This window comes from Panthera onca, chromosome A2, assembly GCF_046562875.1.
Source record: "Panthera onca isolate mPanOnc1 chromosome A2, mPanOnc1 haplotype 2, whole genome shotgun sequence".
Lineage (NCBI taxonomy): Eukaryota > Metazoa > Chordata > Mammalia > Carnivora > Felidae > Panthera > Panthera onca.
In genome coordinates this window covers 104,064,344-104,087,375 of record NC_138340.1, presented here as the reverse complement: position 1 = coordinate 104,087,375, position 23,032 = coordinate 104,064,344, and the positions used below count along the sequence as shown (strand labels likewise).

The 23,032-nt window shown below is 33.0% G+C and overlaps 1 protein-coding gene across 4 annotated transcripts in view; it reads right to left on the bottom strand.

The window, feature by feature from the left end:
- PHF14 (PHD finger protein 14) overlaps positions 1–23,032 on the bottom strand; it is a 208,970-nt gene that overhangs the window by 144,319 nt on the left and 41,619 nt on the right. For 3 of the 4 annotated variants that reach the window (XR_009610015.3, XM_060632562.3, XM_060632559.3), the window contains exons 6-13: positions 21,902–22,013; positions 18,605–18,742; positions 13,974–14,120; positions 13,068–13,338; positions 12,404–12,510; positions 11,184–11,279; positions 9,243–9,346; positions 7,313–7,444 (exon numbers count right to left, since the gene is read on the bottom strand). Coding sequence is in view for 3 of the 4 variants with exons in the window: in XM_060632562.3 (XP_060488545.1) it covers positions 7,313–7,444; positions 9,243–9,346; positions 11,184–11,279; positions 12,404–12,510; positions 13,068–13,338; positions 13,974–14,120; positions 18,605–18,742; positions 21,902–22,013 (1,107 nt within the window). In the remaining variant the exon portion in view is untranslated. The remainder of the gene's footprint in view (positions 1–7,312; positions 7,445–9,242; positions 9,347–11,183; positions 11,280–12,403; positions 12,511–13,067; positions 13,339–13,973; positions 14,121–18,604; positions 18,743–21,901; positions 22,014–23,032) is intronic. The other variant, XM_060632560.3, reaches the window with a different exon arrangement.

Genomic DNA, 23,032 nt, shown 5'->3' with positions numbered 1-23,032 from the left:
TGATAAATGGATAAGGAAAATGTGGTACAGATATCACGGACTACCATTCAGCTTTAACAACAAAGAGCATTCTGCAATATGCTACAGTATCGATGAACTTGAAGACCTTACTCTAACTGAAATAAGCTAATCACAATGAAAAATACTGTATGATTTCCACTTACATGAGGTACTTATGACAGTAGTTAAAATCACAGAAACTGAAAGTAGAATGGTGCTTGCCAGGGGATGGAGGTGAGGGAGGAATAGGGAGCTGCTGTTTAATATGTAGACTTTTAATTTTTACACTTAGAAATGATTAAGATGGTAAGTTTCATGTTATATGTATTTTGCTACAATAAAATATTTGAAAAAACATTAGTTACACTAAAATATAATTAACCCTGAAACTTCAGTCTATATCAGTGCTGTTCAGTAGAACTTTATATGATGTTAGAATTCTCTATAACTGCACTATCCAGTACAATAGCCACTAGACATATATAGCTACTGGGTACTTGTATGTGGCTAATGTGACTGAGGATCTGATTTTTTTAATTTTGATTTTAATCAATTTAAATTCAAGTTGTTACATGTGGCTAGTGGCTAACATTTGGACACTTGGACAGCAAGTCTACAAAATGTTGAAAATCTTGATATTCCCCATTATAAAAACCCATTTAAAAACATATAAGAAGCTGTTAAAAGTAAAATAGTTTCCAAATATTTTCTTCAAATTTAAAAGAATGATCAGGAAGTATTTCTTTCAAAGTCTAATTTATAGTTATCTTTATAAATATGGTTATAAGATAAAATTATGTTTGATATTTAGTTTATGTATCAGTACTCTTAGTTTATATCAATATCCTCAGTTTACACCAATACCTCTGAATGCATCTTAGATTTCTCTTACCAAGTATTTTCGAAGATTTCTTGCCATGTGAAGTCAAAATTCACACCTTTCGCTCATTAATAAAGTAAACATTACCAAACTAATATTTATTTTTTATAAGTAACAGCTTTAAACTTTGAACTCCAGTAAGAGTTAAATGCAATATACCATGTGTTATGAAGACATATACATTAATTGCCAAAATACAAATTTATATTGAAGGCATTGATTTTAGTATCTAAAAGTTCCCATTTAACCAAAATTGACAAGCAACATTTTAACACTAAAAAAGTTGACCAATAAGGAAAAAACAAGGAAATAATTTATCATGTGTTACTTAAAAATTTTTATGTCTATTCCAAGCACTTTATTCCTTGAATTCACAGATTACCATCAAAATTAAAATACAAATAAAATGTAATACACTAAATTGTTCCTGTTTTGTCCCTCTTGAAAGATTAAAAGATCAAAGACTGGTATGAGAACTAAACACCTAAACATATCTCCTAACTGAAATAATTAATATATTTTGAAATAATCTATTGGCAGTCCTAAATTGTGAAAACCCCACAAACGTTAAATACCATTAGTAAATAGTAACAAATACAACAAACATTAAAACAGAAATGCCTATAGAAAGATATCAAGTTATATCACAGAAAAGGGCCAGTTCCTTGTATTTACAGATTATAACCTTAAGTGATCATTTCTACCAGTTGATGTGAAATGTAGCCAAATTTTCTCAGACAGTTCCAATTCATTTTTAATATACATGAATTTCTGGGGTATAGAAACAAGTCCCTTTTTTAGGACAAATCATTGTTGTTGTTTTTTTAATTGAGTTTTTTTCCCTTTTGTTTCTCATTTTGTAACTATAACCCTTGTGAGAACATTCTCTAACTTCTCATGGTCATTTCTCATCCTCACCAAAAGTAATACATTTAAGTAACAAAAAAACTTGCATTAGAGCCTTCTGACAGTAGTACCATTATTCCCTGAACTCCACAAAACATTGAACAACGCAGAAAATCAAAACAAAATGTAACCACCAATGAAGAAATTTATCTATTTCTTTTCAAAACAACTGACACGATAGTTACAGTATAGAGTCACATAGATGGACACACTACTTGAAATTTTTCCAACAATGTATTAAATACTAAAGTCTCTTTTATGTATCCTTTAAGATATGAAAAAGCATATTTGCCACACTAATCAGTACAAAAGGTCCTAAGAAATAATGATCTAGGATAAAGCCAAGGCCTGTCCAATTCAATGTTATTAAGTATTATTTAGGGGTAAAGTCATAATTATCTTTCATAATGTCAAAACACATACCTGGCTTCTTGTAATAACCCACTAAGCTGCTATCCTATATATTTAATCCTCTGTATTTTTACTTAATATATTCTACCAAGGGTTAGAGAATCCTGTAATTTATAATTCCCATGCAAAATATTAAAAATAATCTTAGGTAATCAAATATTGAATTAATTAAAAAGGAATTTTAAAGTAATAAAAGTTCATGTCAGGAATTTATAGAAAAGAACAACCTTCATACTGAAATGAAATGCCAAGAGATTTTCTCATTTGCTGTATCTTCTTCATCTCCTACACCATACATTGCAACTTATGTTCAGAAGGGGGGTTAAAAATTTTTAACTACCAAAGAAAAAATATTTCATTCATTAATGCTAAGACAAGGAAGAAGACTAATTCAATTTATAGAAAAACTTATTTGCATACATCAGAGAAAAAAGGATTTTATGAGTCATTAAATGTAATAAATGCAATGATACTTTATTCCTCAAATATTATACATAATTCATGTTTTGCCTTTTTTTTTTTTTTTTTTTTTTTTTGCCTTTACAACTTACTTCCTTCGGTCTTCAAAGATTCCATACCACAATTTGTTTCTTCCCTCATCTCTAAGCCTTTTCCCATATTTTCTCCTCTTTTTAGAGGAAAATTTTCACTGGTGCCTAAACCACAATGAACTATCACATCAACTCTGTTAGCACAACTGTCATCAAAAAGATAAGAAATAGTAAGTGTGGAAAAAAGGGGACGCTCAGACACTGTTAGCAGGGAAGTATACTGGTGCAGACACTATGAAAAATAGTATGGAGGTTCTTCAAAAAATTAAAAATAGAATGCCTATATGATCCAGCAAGTCCACTTCTCAGTATACAGCCAAGGGAAAATCACTACCTTGAAAAATATCTATATTCCAATGTTCATGTATCATTATTTATAATAGCAAAAATATGGAAACACCCTGTGTCTATTGATGAGTGAATGGATAAAATAAACTGTGGGAGAGAGATATATATAATGGAATATTATTCAGCCATAAAAAAGAAGAAAATCCTAGCCATTCGCAACAGCATATACGGACCTTGAGGGAATTATGCTAAATAAGTCAAAAGCAAATATTGTATGATCTCACTTATATATGGAGTATTTTTTTAAACTCCATATTTATGAGTTTTTTAAACTCATAAATAAAGAATACAGATTGGTGGTTGCCAGAGGCCAGGAGGTGGGTGCTAAAGGGGTAAAGGTGGTCAAAAGGTATAAAATCCCAATTAAAACATAAATAAGTCCTGGAGATGTAACATACAACATGATGACTAGAGTTACTAATACTGTATTGTGTATTTTAAAGTTACCAAGAGAGTAGATCTTAAAAGTCCTTATCATAAAGACAAAAAAAAAAAAAGTCACTATGTATAGGAATGGATGCTAACTTACTGTGGTAATCATTTCACAATATGTACACCTAAAACTAATCCAATATTTTATGTCAATTATCTCTCAATAAAAAAGGAAAAGAGTTAATGGAAGAAAGGGAGGATAAATTATGAAAAACAGGGGAAGAAACCTTCCGTAAATTCTTCACTGAAGGGTTTGTGCTATAGATTTTCTTTTATCTTAAGAGAATAAACAAAAGTATATCCAAAGAATAAAAGGATATAATATATATTACTCAATTATCTAATTGTCAAATAATACCCTTCAGAATATTCCTTTTTATTTTGAGAAAGAGAGAGTGAATGAGGGTGGGGGCAGGGGAGGAGCAGAGAGGGAGAGGGAGGGAGGGAGGGAGAGAGAGAGAGAGAGAGACAGAGAGAGAATCCCAAGCAGGTTCTCCACTGCCAGCATGGAGCCCAACACAGGCCTCAAACTCAGAAACCATGAGACCATGACCTGAACTTAAACTAAGAGACAAACACTTAACCAATTGCTACCGAGGCGCCCCCAGAATATTCTTTAATTAGAAAAAGCAAGACAAATTCTGATCAGGTGGGTGGTGGAAACATAGATTACTCTAAAATTAAAAGAATTACTTATTATTTGAGCTATTCTACTAAATCAAACCCTTACTAATTTATACAGTATTACGCTTGTCTTAGAAGAATGTAAGGCAGTATACAAGATCATATATTTAAAAAGAAACATACCAAGATAACATAAACTCAAAGCAAGACAAAATAGATTTCTAACACTAGAAGTAAATCCAAACAGTATACTTTCACTAGTCTATCACCTGCCAAATTCCCCATCCACCAAGCACTCTTCATCTGATTTGTCCACCCCTAATCCAACCTTAGAAGTTCCTGGGTTTCTCTCCTCTCCTGCTCCTGGACAGCTGAGCATCACTGGAGAAAAAGCAATTAACCAAACTTACTAAACTAATTCACTGAACATTCCTGTTCAGTATATACTATATATATACACAAACACATACACATATACACATATATATATACATACATATGCATACACACACATATATATATATGTATATATATGGCCTCAGCAGGTCGTTTATCTATTTTTTTTTTCCCACAGTAACTGTTGGAAACTATCTCCTGTCTTCTTAAGTTCCCATCACCACCCCAGGTCCTTTACCTCTCCACAGACTACTTCTATTTCACTGAAAAGTCAGAGCCTGTCTAATGTGAACTTATTCAACTTCCCTACTCTCCACCAATAATTACTTCTGCATCTTTATCCATTTCTTCTTTCCTGTTACATGTCTTAAATCAGTCCAGCATAACCAATCAACTGTTGTGGTGTGGACCAAACAGAAAGCATCTAGATCTCAAACTAGTATCTTCCAAAAGCAGTGCTGATACTGGGAGGAGAGAAAAGCTAAGACAGCAGGTGCTTAGTCTATCATGCCGAACACAGTATTTGAGAAGGAAAGATTGCATAGTAATTCTAGCTAGCAGTGAACATAAAGGGGCATACCAGAAAGGGAGTTACCAAGTGCACACAGCATAAAGACAGCAAAAGCAGTGATTGGTGACATTCAGAAATGTATACCAGTAGGCTTTGTAGAAATTTAAGCCAGTAACAGGCCCAGTCATGAGATAAAGGTCCAGGAACCCTTTCCCTAAGAGGAAAGGACCTTTCTAGAACCTCTTTTCCTAAGAAAAAGACTGAGAAGAACTAAACAGAAACAAAGCAGGGGTTAGGATTAGTGGTGTGTTAGTAAATATCTAACACCTAGCTCTCTATGGAAAAAAAGTGATAATTTGTAGCATTTGTCAATTTCTGCAGTACAAATACTCCTAACCATAGCCAATATCCAAGTACCAAAAAGGCATCAGAGAATGCAGAATGGGGGAAAGATGCATAGTAGCACACCATTACAGTTTTTCTACCACACATATACAATAGACTTAGGTAAAGACCATAGGTAATAATAAAATATTTAGGAAGTGAAACTGTTTTAATGTTTATTATCTTTCATATAACTTCAAAAATAAACTGCAAATGTTAAAAAGAAAAAAGTGCCTCTCACATTTGAGATACACTAAAGAAAAATATAATTCTATAAAATTTACTCCAAAACCAATACACTCAATTAATTGCTCAGCAAAACTAAGTTGATTACAGAGGCCAAAGGAAATCTGATAACTGGAAACTAGAAGATATTGAAGACTTCACTTTGTTCCAATATTAGCTTCTACTTTTACTTTAAAACACTGCAACCAATGCATAGGACCCTAAGTACTTTTAGGTCTTTTGGGGAGAACTTTCACTAAAACATCCGAGGCAACCAATGCATTTTCATCTGAAGTTCTTCCAGAAACTTACACACTGGAAACCAGAACTCTGCAAGCAGAGCAATATTAGAAAAGTTCATAATCTCATTTAAGTAGAGAACTGCATCTCTCCATATCAAAGCACCCTGGCCCTGGAGACTACCAAACTGGCTTTCAATTTATAAACACCCACCTAGGATGCTTATTACCACTGCTGGCATTCTAATAAGCTACAGCATTTTCTTAGTAAACTCTGGTTTCAAAAGCACATATCATAAAGTATATACATAAACTCCACTATACTCGAAAAGGGCAGACTAGTAGGACTCTCTCAAGACAAACTGATAAAAGAACACTATGAAAAAGCAATCCTGTGAAAATGGTGAAACAATAGAAGCTTCCTAATAAAATAAACAGAGATTGCTTTATGAGATGAAACAATGAAGTCAAAAAACATGCTTAATGTGTTTCACAAACACATGACTTTTTATATAGATTATCATTTAAGAACCTGGGGTTTACTCTTTTCTAAAAGTAGAAAGGTAATTTGTCTAAACAGAATACTGATGTTTATTCCAAAGTTTTCCATGTCCTATATTTTTCCTGTATAGAATCAGCCTATTAAAATTTGAGCATATCTCTCTCCCTTGAACTAGAATTAAGGAAAGGATACAATTCATCATACATAAGCTTTTATAAAACATCTGTAGTTATGCAATATACCTAAGTTAATAAAAAAAAAAAAACACCTTAGAAACGTATGTCAAATGTTTCTAGATTTGCAAAGAATGGTTAAACTTAAACAGAACTAACATAAATGACAAATACCACAAGTAAAACCTTGGGTGAAACTAATTTAATTACAAATAAAAGCATGAATATGGAGGCAAGTTCCTGATAAATTCATTCAATTTCAAAACAAAAAGCATTAGAGAAATTCTTATAATAAAGAGAATTAAAACACCTGAGACAGAATTTATGCCTTAACTATTGATAAGATATCACAGCCTCAATTAACTTAAAATTCATTTCTCAAAAAAACTATTACAGATTTATTCATATAATATTATAATAAATATTTATGTCTGAAGTGTTCTCACCACAAAATAGAAAATGGGAACTAATGTGAAGTGACAGATATGTTAATTCGTCTGATGCTGGTGATTATTTTACAATGTGTAAGTATATCAAATCATTAAGTTGTATATCTTAAATATAATTTTTAATTGTCATTAATACTTCAACAAAGTTGGAAAAATATTAAAATATCAATTAAAAATGTGCTAAAAACTTCATTATGAAATAGGACATAACACTTCATCTTATACTATTGAAACAGAGAGCAAACCAGTTCTACCATTAAAATCTCTTTCATTTTACTTACCAGTAACTGTTTTTGGTCTTCCTTGGCATCCTTGTAAGAGGGGGATCCAGACACCCAAGGTGGTAATGGAGTTTACAGGTATCACACAATAAAAGAAGATGCTGATCATGGTTCTTCTTACAAATTCCACAACTTTGAATAAAGGCAGCAAATAAATGATTAGAATAATAATTATTTTAGTGAAACAGCTATTTATAGCACATTTTTTTAAATTTTAAAATTTCACCTTGGGATTAATGTTTCTTCTGTTAAAATCAAGTGTTTTTTTTCTTCAAATGTGCCTCTTTGTAACATCAATAATTATTAGTTCTAAATATTTGAGACTACAGAAAAATAGCTGGATCTAGTATAATTATTATTCTGGAGTCAAACTTTTCAGAGAGAGGCATATATAAGACAGTATTCTCAGGATGCCTGGCTGGCTCAGTTGGTTAAGTGTCTGACTCTTGATTTCAACTCTGGTCATGATCTCACAGTTTGTGAGATCAAGCCCTGCATCGGGCTCTGGGATGACAGCACAAAGCCTGCTTGGGATTCACTGTCTCCCTCTCTCTGCCCTTCCCTTGCTTGTTCTAAGTAAATAAAAAAACTTAAAAAAAAAAAAAAAAAAGAAGATAGTATTCTCAACATCACAGCTACCTCAATTTAGTTATCACTTAAAACATTTAATCTTAGCTCAACTTTTCTCTAGAAACATAACTATTAAACAAAAAAATTTTACAATTTTCTACTTCTCTCAAACTACAGAAGTTAATTTACAAACAAAATTGTTTATTTTAACATTAATTATAAGCCTTTCAATGAATCTTCAACATGTAAATAAGCTACATTTCTAAATAAGTCTCTTCAAAATCAGACTTTGAGTCTTAAAAGTACACCAATTGATATTTTTGTGAGGAATGGGGAATTTTGCATTGTTGTTACTGTTATTTGGATTTTTGTTTCTTTTCAAGGAATCCAACTTTTCTTGTGCAAAACATCAACTTAACTACTCCTGAGAGCACAGGCACCATGACTGGAATATCTCTGTTTTTTTATATTGGGAACATAAAGTGTGAAGAAAAAGTTGTTGAGAATCTCTAACAGCTACCCATCCATGTAAGAAATAAAAATGATTTTTGAAGTTTTAAATTATCCTAGAGAAAAAGGGTCACATACACGCAACAACGACAACCAGTACTTGGTTCTCAATGCTACTCAAGTGAAAAAGGAAAATCATTTACAATACATTCTGAAACAAAAATGAACTGTACTGACAAGTGAGAAGCACTGTGATATGCATGGTGGTTCCAAACGAACCAATTTTGTTTGGAAAAGCTAGATTGAGCCAAGAAGTCTTGGCTATGCAAAATTACGATAGAGACAAAAAAGTAAATAACAAAAGCACTTCTAGAAATAAAATTATTACAACTGAGCATATAAAAAAATATAGACAGATTCAAATCTAGAACTTATCTTCATTATCCACCACTGTACAAAGGCAGTAATTCAGATTGTATATGATACCCATCACTACCTAAAAACACATGCAAAGCTCTAAAACTCATTAAAGTAAAATAAAATATAAATGCCCATTAAATAATAGATTATTTTAATTATTTAAGAAAATGATCATCTACATTATTTAAAGTCACTTTCCAATTCCCCCAAGACAATGGATTGTTCATTTCCATGCAACTTTTGGACATATATCTCCACTTATTTAAAGGATACAAGTCATTAATCTTATCATTAAAAGAGGAGCAAAAATCTCTTCTCTCATTCAACCTAAACCATCTTTGATAAAGGTATTGATAAAATGAATTTCAAATGCATTTAACATAAATTCTAATACGGACATAATCCATTCACAAATATTTGAAGCATCTTGTTACTAAAAGTATGAGTTTAAAAACACACAATATTAATCTGTTATCATTTTATTACTTGCCTATAAAGTACTGCAGGAAGAATAGAAGTCTTTTGTGTGCCTCCTTCTTTTTTACTGGGTTTTCTCTCCTTGGGTGCCCGCAAAATTGCCGGTATGTTCAACTTCTATTGATTTGAACAAATGCAGTTTATTTTGTTTTAAAGAAAAAATATAAAGCAACATTCTCCTCTATTTGCCACTCAAGTCAACTAAATATGCTAGAATTGTGAGGGAGAAATGTCTTACCAGCTATTACACCAGCAAAAAGAATTAAAATGAGTTTCTGTCTCACAGTTACTCTCATTAAAAATCTATAATTACATACTCTCATCCTTTTTCAGTGAAACACTAAAACATTATGAAAATTAAACTTCTACTTTAGCTTTAAAAAGTGAAAGACAAGGACAAGCATTTAAGAGCTTTAAAAAACCACACACAATACACTTGACAAAAAGAATATTGAAGCCGTTTATTTTCCTCAACATCCCAGCTACACGGTGCTCCATAGGTTAATTAGAAAAATTATCTTATTGGACCAAACTCTCCATAAAGTGAATGAGATTCTTTTTGGGTTTCTACTAATCTGTAGTATGCTGGCTTCTGAGACAGCAATCATCTATCAAAGTCATTTCTCGGTGGCCTGGTGGGCCGACATCTGTTCAACCAACTGGAAAAAAGTGTCATGCGAGTGGTACAAATGAATTCTACTTCTTCTGTGTATTTTACATTTGCACAAGGAAATTTGTGAACTTCTGTTAAAAGTAATTTAATAAATGACAATGCTCTTTTATGGTACATAATGCTTTACACTAAATAGAAGATTCTTATGAGACAATCTTGCAAATCAAGCCAAAACATAATGCTAGCTTGGCAAATAAATAATAGTCTTGCACTCAACATTAACTTCTCTAAATATAAAACATAAAGCACCATAATCTTCCCCAAATCCATCAACAACCTATCAATAGGAAGAAAGGTCAATTCTCCATAGGTGACTGCTCCTTCTCACCTCTTAAATTATGTTATTCATTGTAATATAAGCCGCATACATCCTGTTCACAAAAGAAGCATCTTGAAAGCTAGCAGAGCACAACACATACCGATATGTATTATTTTCTAAAATATTAAGTCCACACAAATTGTATGATAAATTGACCCTTTGTAAACTTCTGAAACAAGTACAATGAAAAATATCTCTTCTTTGATAAACTCCTTCACAAATAAGACTACTTTCACAGTACCACAGGGAGTCTCCATCTCCTTCTAAAATATAACAGATTATTTGAATGAATCCTTAATTTATGAATTATACACAGTACTAAAAAAAGCATTCAAAGAAATCTATTTGGCAATGATTCTTCTTTTTTAACACCAAGAACTTTAATAGGCTAGATATGCTCAAGGATAAAGTAAATTTTTTCATTACTACAATGATATCTACTTAACGGGAAAAACCACACTTTAGACTCTCAAGTTTCAAAACCCATCTCTTACATAGCTCAAAACCAGATTAACATAAAAACGAATCTCTTCAGTTTGCCTTTTAAATTTTATGTCAAAAAAAAAAAAAAAAAGGTGGGGGAGAGGGGACTAAATATAACATAAGAACAAGATAGAAAAAAATGTGGCAAGGACTCTAAAACTGCTAAATTACACATAAGAAGAATGTGGTAGGAGCAAATTCATGCTTCAAATCTTAGCTTCACCACAAATGACAATCAGAGCAAATGAAAAAGTTCTGCAAACAAGATAGCTGTTAAAACAAGCAAATTAAGCTACAGGTTCTCAGTAGGCAGCTTCCAATTCTCTAGATATATTTCAGGCATTATCATTATCCCAGAGGATTAGTTGGCCCTAATCAAACAGAATTTTTTAGTTAGGAAAGTTGTATCAGAAGTCTGATCTCTGAAAATAATATAAAGAATGAGAACAGAAGGAGATAGCAATTGGAAAGAAACTAACCTGCCCTGTGATTCTGCCTAGTAAGGCCCATATTCCTTGCCCTTCGCTTCGAAGTTTTCCATTCAGGTTTTGTAGTTCTTCTAAAGATTCACACAGCTACAACATAAATAATCAAAATTAGTATGCCAATAAAATATGTAGTAATCCATGGGAAAATTTAAATAATTTATCAACAAGTGTCCAAGAATATACTTATAGTCCATATTTTTTATAGTCCATATTTTTAATATATTTAAGCCACAGTACCGAGAGATGAGGCTATCCAATTACTTAATCAGCAACACTACTAAAATGTAAGCATTTTGTTTTATATTAGCATTTTTACTGACAATAATAATACCTATATTTATCATTCGGTTACAGTTTTCTAGATATTTCATACACATTCTGCTAATTAATCCTTAAAAGTCTACCAAGATGCATTTCCACCATTTTCCCAATAAGAAAATTAAGGATTATATGGTGTCTGTGACTTGGCCAAGATCATAGAACTAGCAAGAATCCCCAGATCTTCTGAATCTAATCCCAGTACTCTTTTCACTACAGATGGCTGATATTGGAAACTTACCTCTTACTAATTTTTTATCACTTAAAATAACATGACAGTAAGTCAATATAGGTTTTATATGCTCATGTGACTTATTACCTAACATTTTGGCCACACCTTGCTTTTACATTCTTTTGATCTCCCTCATAATTACAATGAAGAGGCAGAATGGAAATTTAGATTGGTAGGTATTTTTCTTAAATCAAAAGTAACATTACAAATTCAAGACAAAAACAATAATTTAAAAGTAAGTTTCATTGTTTTCTACAAACTTAGAAAGTGAGGCTCTACAGTATACTAGTTAGAAAGAAGGAGTCAGGCTGGCCTCAAACCCCAACTCTATGACTTGACTATCTATGTGAGTCTGGGCAAATTACTTCACCTCTTTAGGATTCAATTTTCTCCTCTGAAAATGGGAGCAATAATTACAACTCACATTATAAAACAGAAATGAAAATTAAATGAGTTAATAAATGTAACATGCTCAAGATTGTACCTGGCACATAGGAGGTGCTTAGTGTTAGTGCTGATAATACATTCAGTAAGAGTAGGAATTGTAGGGAAAGGTCTAAAGATTCCAGAAAATTTTCAAAATGGGACATACACAGAAAGCTCTAATATCGCAAATGACATCAACAACAGATCATATTATGTTGTTTTGTAGCCGACTTACCTTATTATATTCCACATGGAGTTTTTCCTGTTCATTCTCTAATTTATCCTTTATATTCTTTTGTTCAGCCATATTTTCCTGAATTTGAATCATGCGCATATTTCTCTCTATTTAAATTAAATATCCAATTTTACTTATTAGAAAATAAAAGCTGATGTATAAAACACACAAAGGAAGAAGCTAGCCATAAAGATGATCATATGGATAATCATACATTGTTTGCAACATTTTTAACCCTATTTACAAATACATGAACTCAGCATTTTACAACAACCCACAACTTAATAGAAAAATAAACATGCTTTTGGGGCGCCTGGGTGGCTCAGTCAGTTAAGTGTCCGACTTTGGCTCAGGTCATGATCTCACAGGTTGTGAGTTCGAGCCCCACATCAGGCTCTGTGGGGCTCCAGCTCAAAGCCTGGAGTCTGCTTCAGATTCTGTGTCTCCCTCTCTCTCTGCCCCTCCCCTGCTCACGTTTTGTCTCTCTTTCAAAAATAAATAAATGTCAAAAACAATTTTTTAAATAAATAAATAAACATGCTTTTTACTTAATATATGTAATGTAGTATGGCTAATACACTTTTAAAAACTGACAGTGTATCAAATATTTCCAATAGCAAATTGTTCTCATTGAAAATGTGAATGTATCAGTGTGTATACTGACCAAAGTAATAATTCACAAAATCAGCAGTGAGAGCAGGTTGTTTATGCTTTCTCCTTCCATCCACACTAGAACTAGTATCTGAATTGTCCACTGGGAAGATATCTGTACTGATTCCCATTAGCTCTGCTTTCCGCATCAGTTTACGAATGGCTGAAGCACTGCTAGTGAGTGGTCTGGGCAATTTTTCCCTTGGAACCCAGGCCTGGGGTCTGGTGGATCGAGCTAGTTCTGCTTTGGCACGATATTGCTGAAGCCGGGCATTGATTCTTGCCTATAAAAGAAAAGCATATACATTTTAAAAGATATTAAAATGTAACATATTCCTTATGATTTCTACTTGTATGTTTAGGATAGTAAAGACAACCAGAATTTCCTGTATCAAGGCAAATTGTATCTATCCACAGTTCTTAAGATAATATTCTTGGATTACAATAAAAGGTCTACCCCAGTAACGAATCCAGGTCCTAGTCTATGATCCGAGTTGTCAGAAACTAATTTGACTGAACTGAAGTTCCTTTTCTCAATACCTGCAAAAGTCTATAAATTCACTTAATTTACATAGAAATACATTTTAAAAGATGGGCAAACTGATCAAATCTTTTACATAAGCAAACACTAAAACAGACTGAAAAAAAGATATGGTCAACATACTGCACTGATAGAATAACTTCTCTAAGCCACATTTTTCAATGTATTTGGAAACGTGCTTTATAAAAGGCTTCTCAGTTGACTAAGGAGTAACATATTCAGCTACAAACTACACTCACTACCTTAATGACAATCTACTTCCTAGGTAACTAACCAAACTTCATAATTACATTTCACATGTCATTGGCACACACACATGAGATGTGAAATCCATAACCTTGAAAGAAAAAAACATGAGTTTTGGCATGAATCCCATACCTGTGCTTCTGGTGACAGTTGCTTCTCCCTTTCTTGCAAAGACATTTTACAATAGGATTGTAGAGCCAAGTAGTTTTTTCTCTTCCATTTTCTGTCTAACCTATCTGCATGTTGCTTACAATAAGCAAAAAATGGATCTGCTATATCCTATACCAAAAAAAAAAAAAAAAACAAACAAAACAGAAGGGAGGAGTGAATATTTTCACTTCAAAGGGTCATAAACAACCTAACACAAGAGATAATATTTGCTTTTTGAAGATTCTCCTATGTTGTTGGTTATTTCTAAAATAAATTACAAAAGTAACTTTTATACACAATGATAAAAATTGCTGCTTTTGAAACTTAATCCTGTATATCAACTTCAAATTAACAACTATTTTTTTCTTTAAAGGGCCTTGTAGATTTAAAAACACTGAAATAAAATCTTAGGTATTGTATTTAGTTAAACTTGTGTACCTAAAAAAATAAGCAAGCACTGTTTAAAACAAATAGAATTTTCATAATCGTAGGTAAAAGCCATCATTAAATATTAAAGTTATGTATACATAGATTAATATTACAAAAAATACATCCAGAAAATACAGGACTAGCCAACACAGATAAGTGGAACATTTTTAACTGGCTAGCAATGCATGGCCAGATTCTACCCAAGACAAAAATGGATTAAGAAGGCCAGACTTCTTTTTACTTCTATTTACTGTCAATTGAACACATTAGGTATCACCTTTAACTCTTTATACAACTTTAAAACCTCAAACAGAAAACATAGCTCTCTTATGGCCATCTCTCAGGATACTAACCTAAAGGGTCTATTTTTATTCAAAAAGAGTAGAGTACCAAAAAAAAATTTACTCTATCAAAAACAAAAATAATTTGTAAATATTTAGCCAAAACAAGTAATCTGCATTGTGATTGCCAAAAAAATAACTGGGAGTTCATTCTTTAGGTCTGTCCCAAGGAGAAGAAATAAAGATAAGCTCTCCATACATAGTTTTTATCCAAGTTATGTTAGAAGGGTCTCTTAGTAAGGTGAGATTTTACAACCCAAAGAGAAATGATGACACTAAAAAAAAGAAACAAATGAGAAAGAACAGAAAGGAATATAATAACAAGAACAATAAATATGAGGTATCCTTAACATAAAAAAAGTGTATGAGGCAATTCTGTAGTGTGATATCCACAAATGTCACAATATAGTACGGTGGATAACATCACAGAATTTAGAAGTACAAAAAGCCCGGACACAATTTGAGCCACTGAAATTTAATGCATGAATGATTTCAGTCCATTAAGTCAAAGGTTATGGGAAAAAAAAAAAATCAATAAAAATCTATACTCTATTTCCATTGTTTCAATGAGAACTTTCTACATGGTAACAGGGTACGAACAATACCAAAATTATACTTTATCACAGAAGAAACTACCATATGGTTTACATGAAATATAAGTAACTTTAAGGGAAACTATGGTGTGAAACAAATTTCTGTCAGCATAACTGAATCTGTGCTATTGTTCGATTTTAATAATAAATACATTATATCATAACATGGTTTGAATATTCTAAATAATTTGGAATTCTCACAAAGCAGATCAGAAAGAATAGACACTTTCGGGCACCTGGGTGGCTCAGTCAATTGAGCGTCCAACTCTCGATTTGGGCTTAGGTCACAATCCCAGAGATGTGGGATTGTACTCCATGTTGGCCTCTGTGCTGACAGCATGGAGCCTACTTGGGATTCTCTCTCTCCCTTTGCCCCTCTCCCCCACTTGCCGCTACCCTCTCTCTCTCTAAAAGAAAGAAAGAAAGAGAGAGAGAGAGAGAGAGAGAGAGAGAGAGAGAGGCGGGGGAGGGGGGAGGGAGGGAGGGAGGGAGAGAGAAAGAAAAAGAAGAGAATAGAAACTTTAAATGGATCCTCACCACTGAGATAAAAAGTACTGTCAGAAGGCTACAAAAAGTCTTTAGAATATAGTAAGGCATATGATGTCACTAGATGAAACTAGGGTACTTACTCTCTTTTTCCACCTTGGTTTTACTGCCTATATAAAACAGCCATTAAGAAGAAATCCCACTTAAGAAACCAATCTGTAAAAGGGGCGGGGGGGGGGGGGGGAGCTTTCTCGAATGTCATATAAAATTGAAACAGAAGATATGCCCACAAACAGTAGATTTGTTTTACTTTAAAATTTGTCTTTTAATTAAATATGCTATTATATTACATGAATCTTAGTCTACAGAAGTATAATAGCCAAGAACTTCCTTTAACAGAATGATTACTGCCAAGAGCAAATCTTATTGATACTGATTCTTGGGTTTTAAAACACTGTTCAGAAATCTTTATAATTTTCCAATTCTATAAGTGTTTATAAGAAGACACCAGAAACACATGTAAATATATTTAAATCATTCCCCACAAAAAAGTACACCTAACAAGGAAGCAAATGTGGAGAAAAGTCACATTTTGTTATTCTAGCATCCAGAATTCCTACCTAATCAATCAAGGGAGGCAGCAAGGCAAAGGAAAAGCCTCAGGTCCTGTTTCTACATCCTGATTTATTTCAATTTCCCCTGTAAATTTCCCCAGATGAGATTAGAGACAGAGACATGCAGACCACAGATGCAAACTATTTATTTAATGTAATATTGTGTTTCGTTTGTTTCATTTCCATGTGCATGCCTTTAGATACAGGGATGTATGCTCTAAATCACTATAGACCCCCTTACATTCCACTGTCCCATCATGCGGCTACTTTACACATTTTTGTTAGCCACTGTCTACCCTCCCCCCAAAATGTTGAATGGCAACTATATAAAGGAACCCAAACTGCCATAGTATGACAGGTAAAGCTCTCAAAAAGTTCTAAAAGAAATGGCTATAAAGGAGTCTTCCTGATTGCAAAGCTCAAAGTTTTCCATAAGTACAGTAATACCCTACCCTACAGACTCCATGATCTGGGTATTCACTTGGGATTTATCTCATCTTCTAAGTCTTACTTGTACTGCCCCTCTGCACTGCTGCCCACCATCTAGAGTGTAGTCAATACTAATCCACATAACCTTATTATATAATTAATTATGCTTCTATGTCTTCCTAAGAGCTGTAAAAATGCTCAAAATTTATCCAGTACCCTTCATCAATTAAATTACAATTCATAAGAATCAAAGCCTGGTACAAAAACACGTATCCAACACATAACTGCTATAGAATTCATTTATTCATAAAATATATCCCTCGGGGCTCCTGGGTGGCTCAGTCAGTTAAGCGTCCAACTTCAGCTCAGGTCATGATCTCACGGTTTGTGAGTTCGAGTCCTGCACCAGGCTCTGTGCTGACAAATCAGAGCCTGGAGCTTGCTTTGGATTCTGTGTCTCCCTCTCTCTCTGCCCTTCCCCTGCTTGTGCTCTCTCTCAAAAATGAATAAACATTAAAAAAATGTAAAAAAATATATACCCCTCAAAATCTGCTCAACAAATTTTCATTACATTATCTTTTTTACTTGTTTCTTGTCTACAAAATAAATGGGAAAAGATAAAGACCCAATATAAATACATATATATTTTTTATGTAACACTGAAAATTTATCCAGTAAAAGAAGGAACACAACCAAAGGTTTATAGGTATACCACAGACCCACCATGAACAGATAATAAGAATTACCAAGCAAATACTCAAATACCTATCTAACACAAGAACTTAAAGAAATCAACAAAACTCAGTCTCAGGACTCCTTAACAGTCTTCAAAATTATTGAAGACCTCAAAGAGACCTATGTGAGTTATTTTATAGATAGTCCCTATTAGAAATTAAAAAACAAAATTTTAAAACATTTATTCGTTTTAAAATAACAATAATCCATTACAAGTTAAGATGAATAACACTTTTATTAAAAATGCTATAATTTACATATACACAAACTCAGTGAGAAGGGTGGCACTGTTTTACATTTTCAAATCTCTTTAATGTCTAGATAGCTCACTTTATTAAAGGTGGCTGGATTCTCAAAACTATTTCCACATTCAGTATGTTATATTGTTATACATCATATAATCTCTGAAAATCTCCACTATTGCTCATGAGATAATTAAGAGTAAAAAATGTATATACTGTTTTCATATTGTTACAAAGATAGTTTCAACCTCACAAACCTCTTGAAAGAAGATTAAGGAGTCCCCAAAATGTGCTTTGAAAAAAAACTGTCTAATCTAAAGCTAATAAACCTGGAAGGAAAATTATAAGATTAAAAACACTTGCAAAGAGATAGAAATACAGATATTGAAGAAAGGGTAATGATTTTATTTAAAGAAACAGAGCAAAGTTATCCAAACATAATTTCAGATCCTCCTATAAAAAATGCTGACATATTAATGCTTTAAAACAACTTGGATTATGTTTCATTTTACCTGTCAGATCTCGCTATAAAAAGTTTAACATGTTTTCCAAATGTCTAACTAGCTTTAAGACTAAAAAACTCATATATTGTTTACTCTTGAAATTTTAGACCAGTGATCTAAGCAAAGACTTTAAAAATACGCTTGTTAATTTCTTCTATCATGCACACCTATTGTAGGACATAATAGAGTTATGAGACATCTTATAAACATATTCACCAATGATGGTTTTAAATAAACCTACCTCTTCTGCTGCTGCCTCTGAAAGCAGACCTTCCTTCTGGGCACAGGTCACATGGAAATAGGCTCTGCACATCCCTGCATCACAGCTAATGCAAACTCCAGTTCTAGCAAAACGAGGGTCTTCACAGAAGCTACATTCCTAGAATGGAATAACAGGAAAACTCTCAGAATAAAAATATCTCTAAAACAAGACTGCATTCTCATACAAAGCGTCCATAAAATACAAATAGTGAATCAATAGCATATCAATAAAACAATAACTGTGGGCAAGAAAAGAGTTTATATGAAAAAATTCTCTCTAGAATTCTAATGAACCAAAATTCCACTGATACAATAATGATGACACTAATAATAATAATAATAATAATAATAATAAGGATTTACTATGTGCTAGCCACTATTCTAAACACTTTACATATATTAACATATGTAGCCATTTGATCCACTATTCCACACTAACATATGAAAGACGTATTACCTCCATTTTACACATGAGAAAACTGAAGACAGGTTAAGAAATCTGCTCAGAATAACACAAAAAAATAATTGTCAAGTCAGTCTTCAAACCAGAGTAATCTAAAAGTCATTGTTCTTAACCATGAAGCTATAATGACTTGAACAACATAATACTGCTTGGAAAATGAAAGAAAATAAGTAAGAAGCCAGAGAAATTCGCCAAAAAAAATCTAGGTACTGGAACCAAAGAAATCATTTTTAAAATATCTTTCAGAGAATTAAAAAGTAATCTTATGTAAACAATCTGATGAAATTGGTTGTGATACACAATGTAGCCAACTAGTTAAATCCTTTCTGAATACAAAGGGAAGAACTGTAAAACTGAAAGTTTCAACAAATGAAATTTCCCCCAATCCTCCCCAAATTTATTTTTTTATCCTTTTCACTATCTATACCACAGAGAGAGAAAAAGAAATCTAGTCTTAAAATATAAACTACTCTAATGATAGGAATCTTCGTTTAAAAAAAAAAACCTGCTAAACTGTGACAGATTGCCAGTAGACACTTAAAGAAGAACTGTTTTTAGTAAATATATTCTAAGTAAATTAAATATAAGGGAAACATATATAGAGGAAAATTAAAAAGTTTCAGTAGACACTAAAAATATCATTTTAATACTGTAACAGTAAGTAACTACCTAGGAGGTAGACAGCACCCAACTGATACATCAGCAATGAATGAAAACAGCAAGAATAGGAATCTGGGTATAGATGTGAAAATATACCCAAATCCTGACACTCTACTGCTTGGTTAAGGCTTTTTTTTTTTCTAGTAACAGTAGGAGGCATATGGTAGGATGTATCAGCAAATAGTAATGTAAACATGAGACCAAAAAAGAGACAAAGAATGAGACAGAAGGAGAGAAGATGGAAGAGACAGAAATGGAGAAATAAAATTATTTCAATAATGTCAACAGCACAAACAGATCCAAAGTGCTTAAGAAGTTCCCAAACTAATTTAATGTAATACGATGAAGTTGAAGGGATTTCAGAGTGAATACAAGAAAAAATTTCCTGACAAAAAGTCTTATAAAGACTATAGAACAATCTAACAAAGAAATGGGAATCTTCTTCAATTGCCTGAATCATTTAAAATGCTAGGAGAACTATGCTAAGCAACTGAGAACACAGGGGAGAAAGTAACCAGGATTAGGAAATGGATAGATAATGTGGTCTAGAAGAACTGTCCCAGTTATAATTCACATCACTGACTGTACCAATAAGCTAGAGAATACATAATTTTTTTACTCTACTTTCTAATCATACTTCAAAACAAAAGAAGGTGATAATGAAAAATCAGCTGACGATTATATATTTAATGATTCTCTTTTTCAGTTCAGAGGTCATTGCTGGTTTTAGTTATATGAAGTAATATCTGGTTCTTGTTTTTTTTCATTGCTTCTAGATTTGTAATTATGATAATAATGTGTGCCTAATGAAAATTACTTAAGCCAGTCCCTTCTAGGCTCTGTGCTCGTGAATTCTGAACCTGATCTCAAAAAGCAGTAACTTTCACTTCCAATAATGGTGGACTAGGTAATACTACGTAGGTATTAATCCTGCTAGAAACTAGAAAATGTGAACAAATTATTTTTTTTTTAACTATAGCTTAAGGCATTAGAAAGATAACAAGATAGTACAGAATTACCTGAGGACCAGGAAAGTAAGTTCACTGCTTGGGCCTGCTTTTCTCCCTGGGGTCTTTAACTAATTCTGGAGAAAAAAGCTGCATTCAATAGAAATTACCCAAACTAAAGCACAAGAGTAATGGAGTGAGGCTGGAGGGTGAGGGATGGGGGCTGTGGTTAGAGCCTGAGGAGAATATTCTACATATAGCAGCAGAAGCTGTCAAATTTTTGAATTTTCACCATCAGAATTTTCCAAAAACCTTTAAGTTTCCCACCCACCTTAATGTATTACTGACACTATCACAGTCTTCCTTCCCAATTTCCCAAGGGACAGTAATGGAAGAGAAAGTATCAGTGCCTAATTGGTTCTAGTATTCCAGGGATGTCTATAATAATTATATACCTAAGTTTAAATTAATAAGTGTATTTTTTGTTTGTTGTTTTTATTTTTTGAGAGACAGAGAGAGACAGAGTGTGAGTAGGGGAGGGGCAGAGAGAGAGAGGGAGACACAGAATCCGAAGCTCCAGGTTCTGAACTGTCAGCACAGAGCCCGACTCAGAGCTCGAACTCACAGAAGGTGAGATCATGACCTGAGCCAAAGCCAGAGGCTTGACCGACTGAGCCACCCAGGTGCCCCAGTAAGTGTATTTTTATCACTTATAATCCTAAAGCTCAATCAATAAAAACCAATTTATAAATTATTGAGGCTGAGAATGATTTGCAAGGCAGGCTATGCAGTCATTTAAAAAAAAAAAAAGTCCTTGAAACCTGAGTAAAATAATAGGTGTCCCTTTTCCTCTTTTCATAATTTTGGTAAATTTCACTTCAAAAATAAAGTCAGAAATTAGGTTTGTATTTGATCTTACTGATCTGAGAACTCATGTGGACTAGGGAGTATACTAAATACTACAAAAATAGAAGTAGTATCAATTATCATTTTACCCCATAGGTAACTCTAAATTAAGAATACATGGAAGAATTTATAAATTACTGGCTTTCTGGGAAAATTACTAACAATAATAAATGATTTAGTGCTAAATGTTCTACAAATAGTATCATTACTAATAAGCATTTCTGTAGTGAACAACGATATCAGTAAAAAGTCATATAAACAAATTTTTCTCTTTTAGACAATCAAAAACACTTTGCCTCACCTTGGCACCATATTTGGAATAGTTCATTTCTGTCAGTGTTACTGGTCGTAATTTGTCAATATCTCCAAAGGCTACTCCAGGAACATACAGGGCACAGACAATATGAACCCATCTATAAGGAGAGAAAAATATGATTTTGCTATCAAACTTTCATAAAATGCCCACAAGGAAAATAAACATAAAACACATGTGTGCCATCACAAGTAACTACTGAAAGAATTCTATGGTCAGACCTTTACAATCTCCCACAACTGAAGAATATGGAATAAGCACAACTCAATAAGCACTACTTTTCTAGCAGCTTAGCCCAAGCTAAGAATTAACAACTATAATTGCCTTTCACTTAAATTCACTGCACTTTGCACTTACCTGTTATTCTTAAATATTTGCACAAAACCACTATACAAATGAAACGTCATTTTCTTACTCATGGGAAGATTCACATTCATTATTTTAAGCTCTCTGAGAAGGATCCTAATTTAAGAACTGTGAAGTAATTCTGTAGTAAGTAAGTAAAATTGCTCTTTCTTGTTACTTTTTTCTAAAAGCTGTTGGAGAGGCCATCAGAACAATTTAAAATTTGGGTGGGGGGTGGGGTGCACCTGGGTGACTCAGTCAGTTAAGAGTCCGACTCTTGATTCTGACTCAGGTCATGATCTCATGGTTTTTGAGTTCAAACCCCACATCAGACTCTGTGCTGGCAGCAGGGAGCCTGCTTGGGATCCTTTCTTTCCCTTTCTCTCTGCCTCTCACCTGCTCGTGTGCTCTCTCTCTCTCTCTCTCAAAATAAATAAACTTTAAAAAAATAAATAAAACAATTTTTGGTGGTCATCCTTTCTTTCTTCCCAGGTTAAAACTGATTGCTAGAAGACTGTAGAGAACAGTTATATAAGGAAGTCCTATCTCATTCAACTAATCTGCTCACCATTCAACCTTTGTACTTAAACTTACATGCCCCACATACATTTTTTTTAAGTCTGAATGATGCTGCAACACTAAACAAAGAATGCTCAAAGTTTTAGTACATGAAAAAGTTGCAGTACACAGAATGGGGAGTTGATTCTAATTCTTTTTTAAAAGCTGCACTAAAAGTGCATTTAGGAACCCTTTGTTTACTTACAACCATACAAT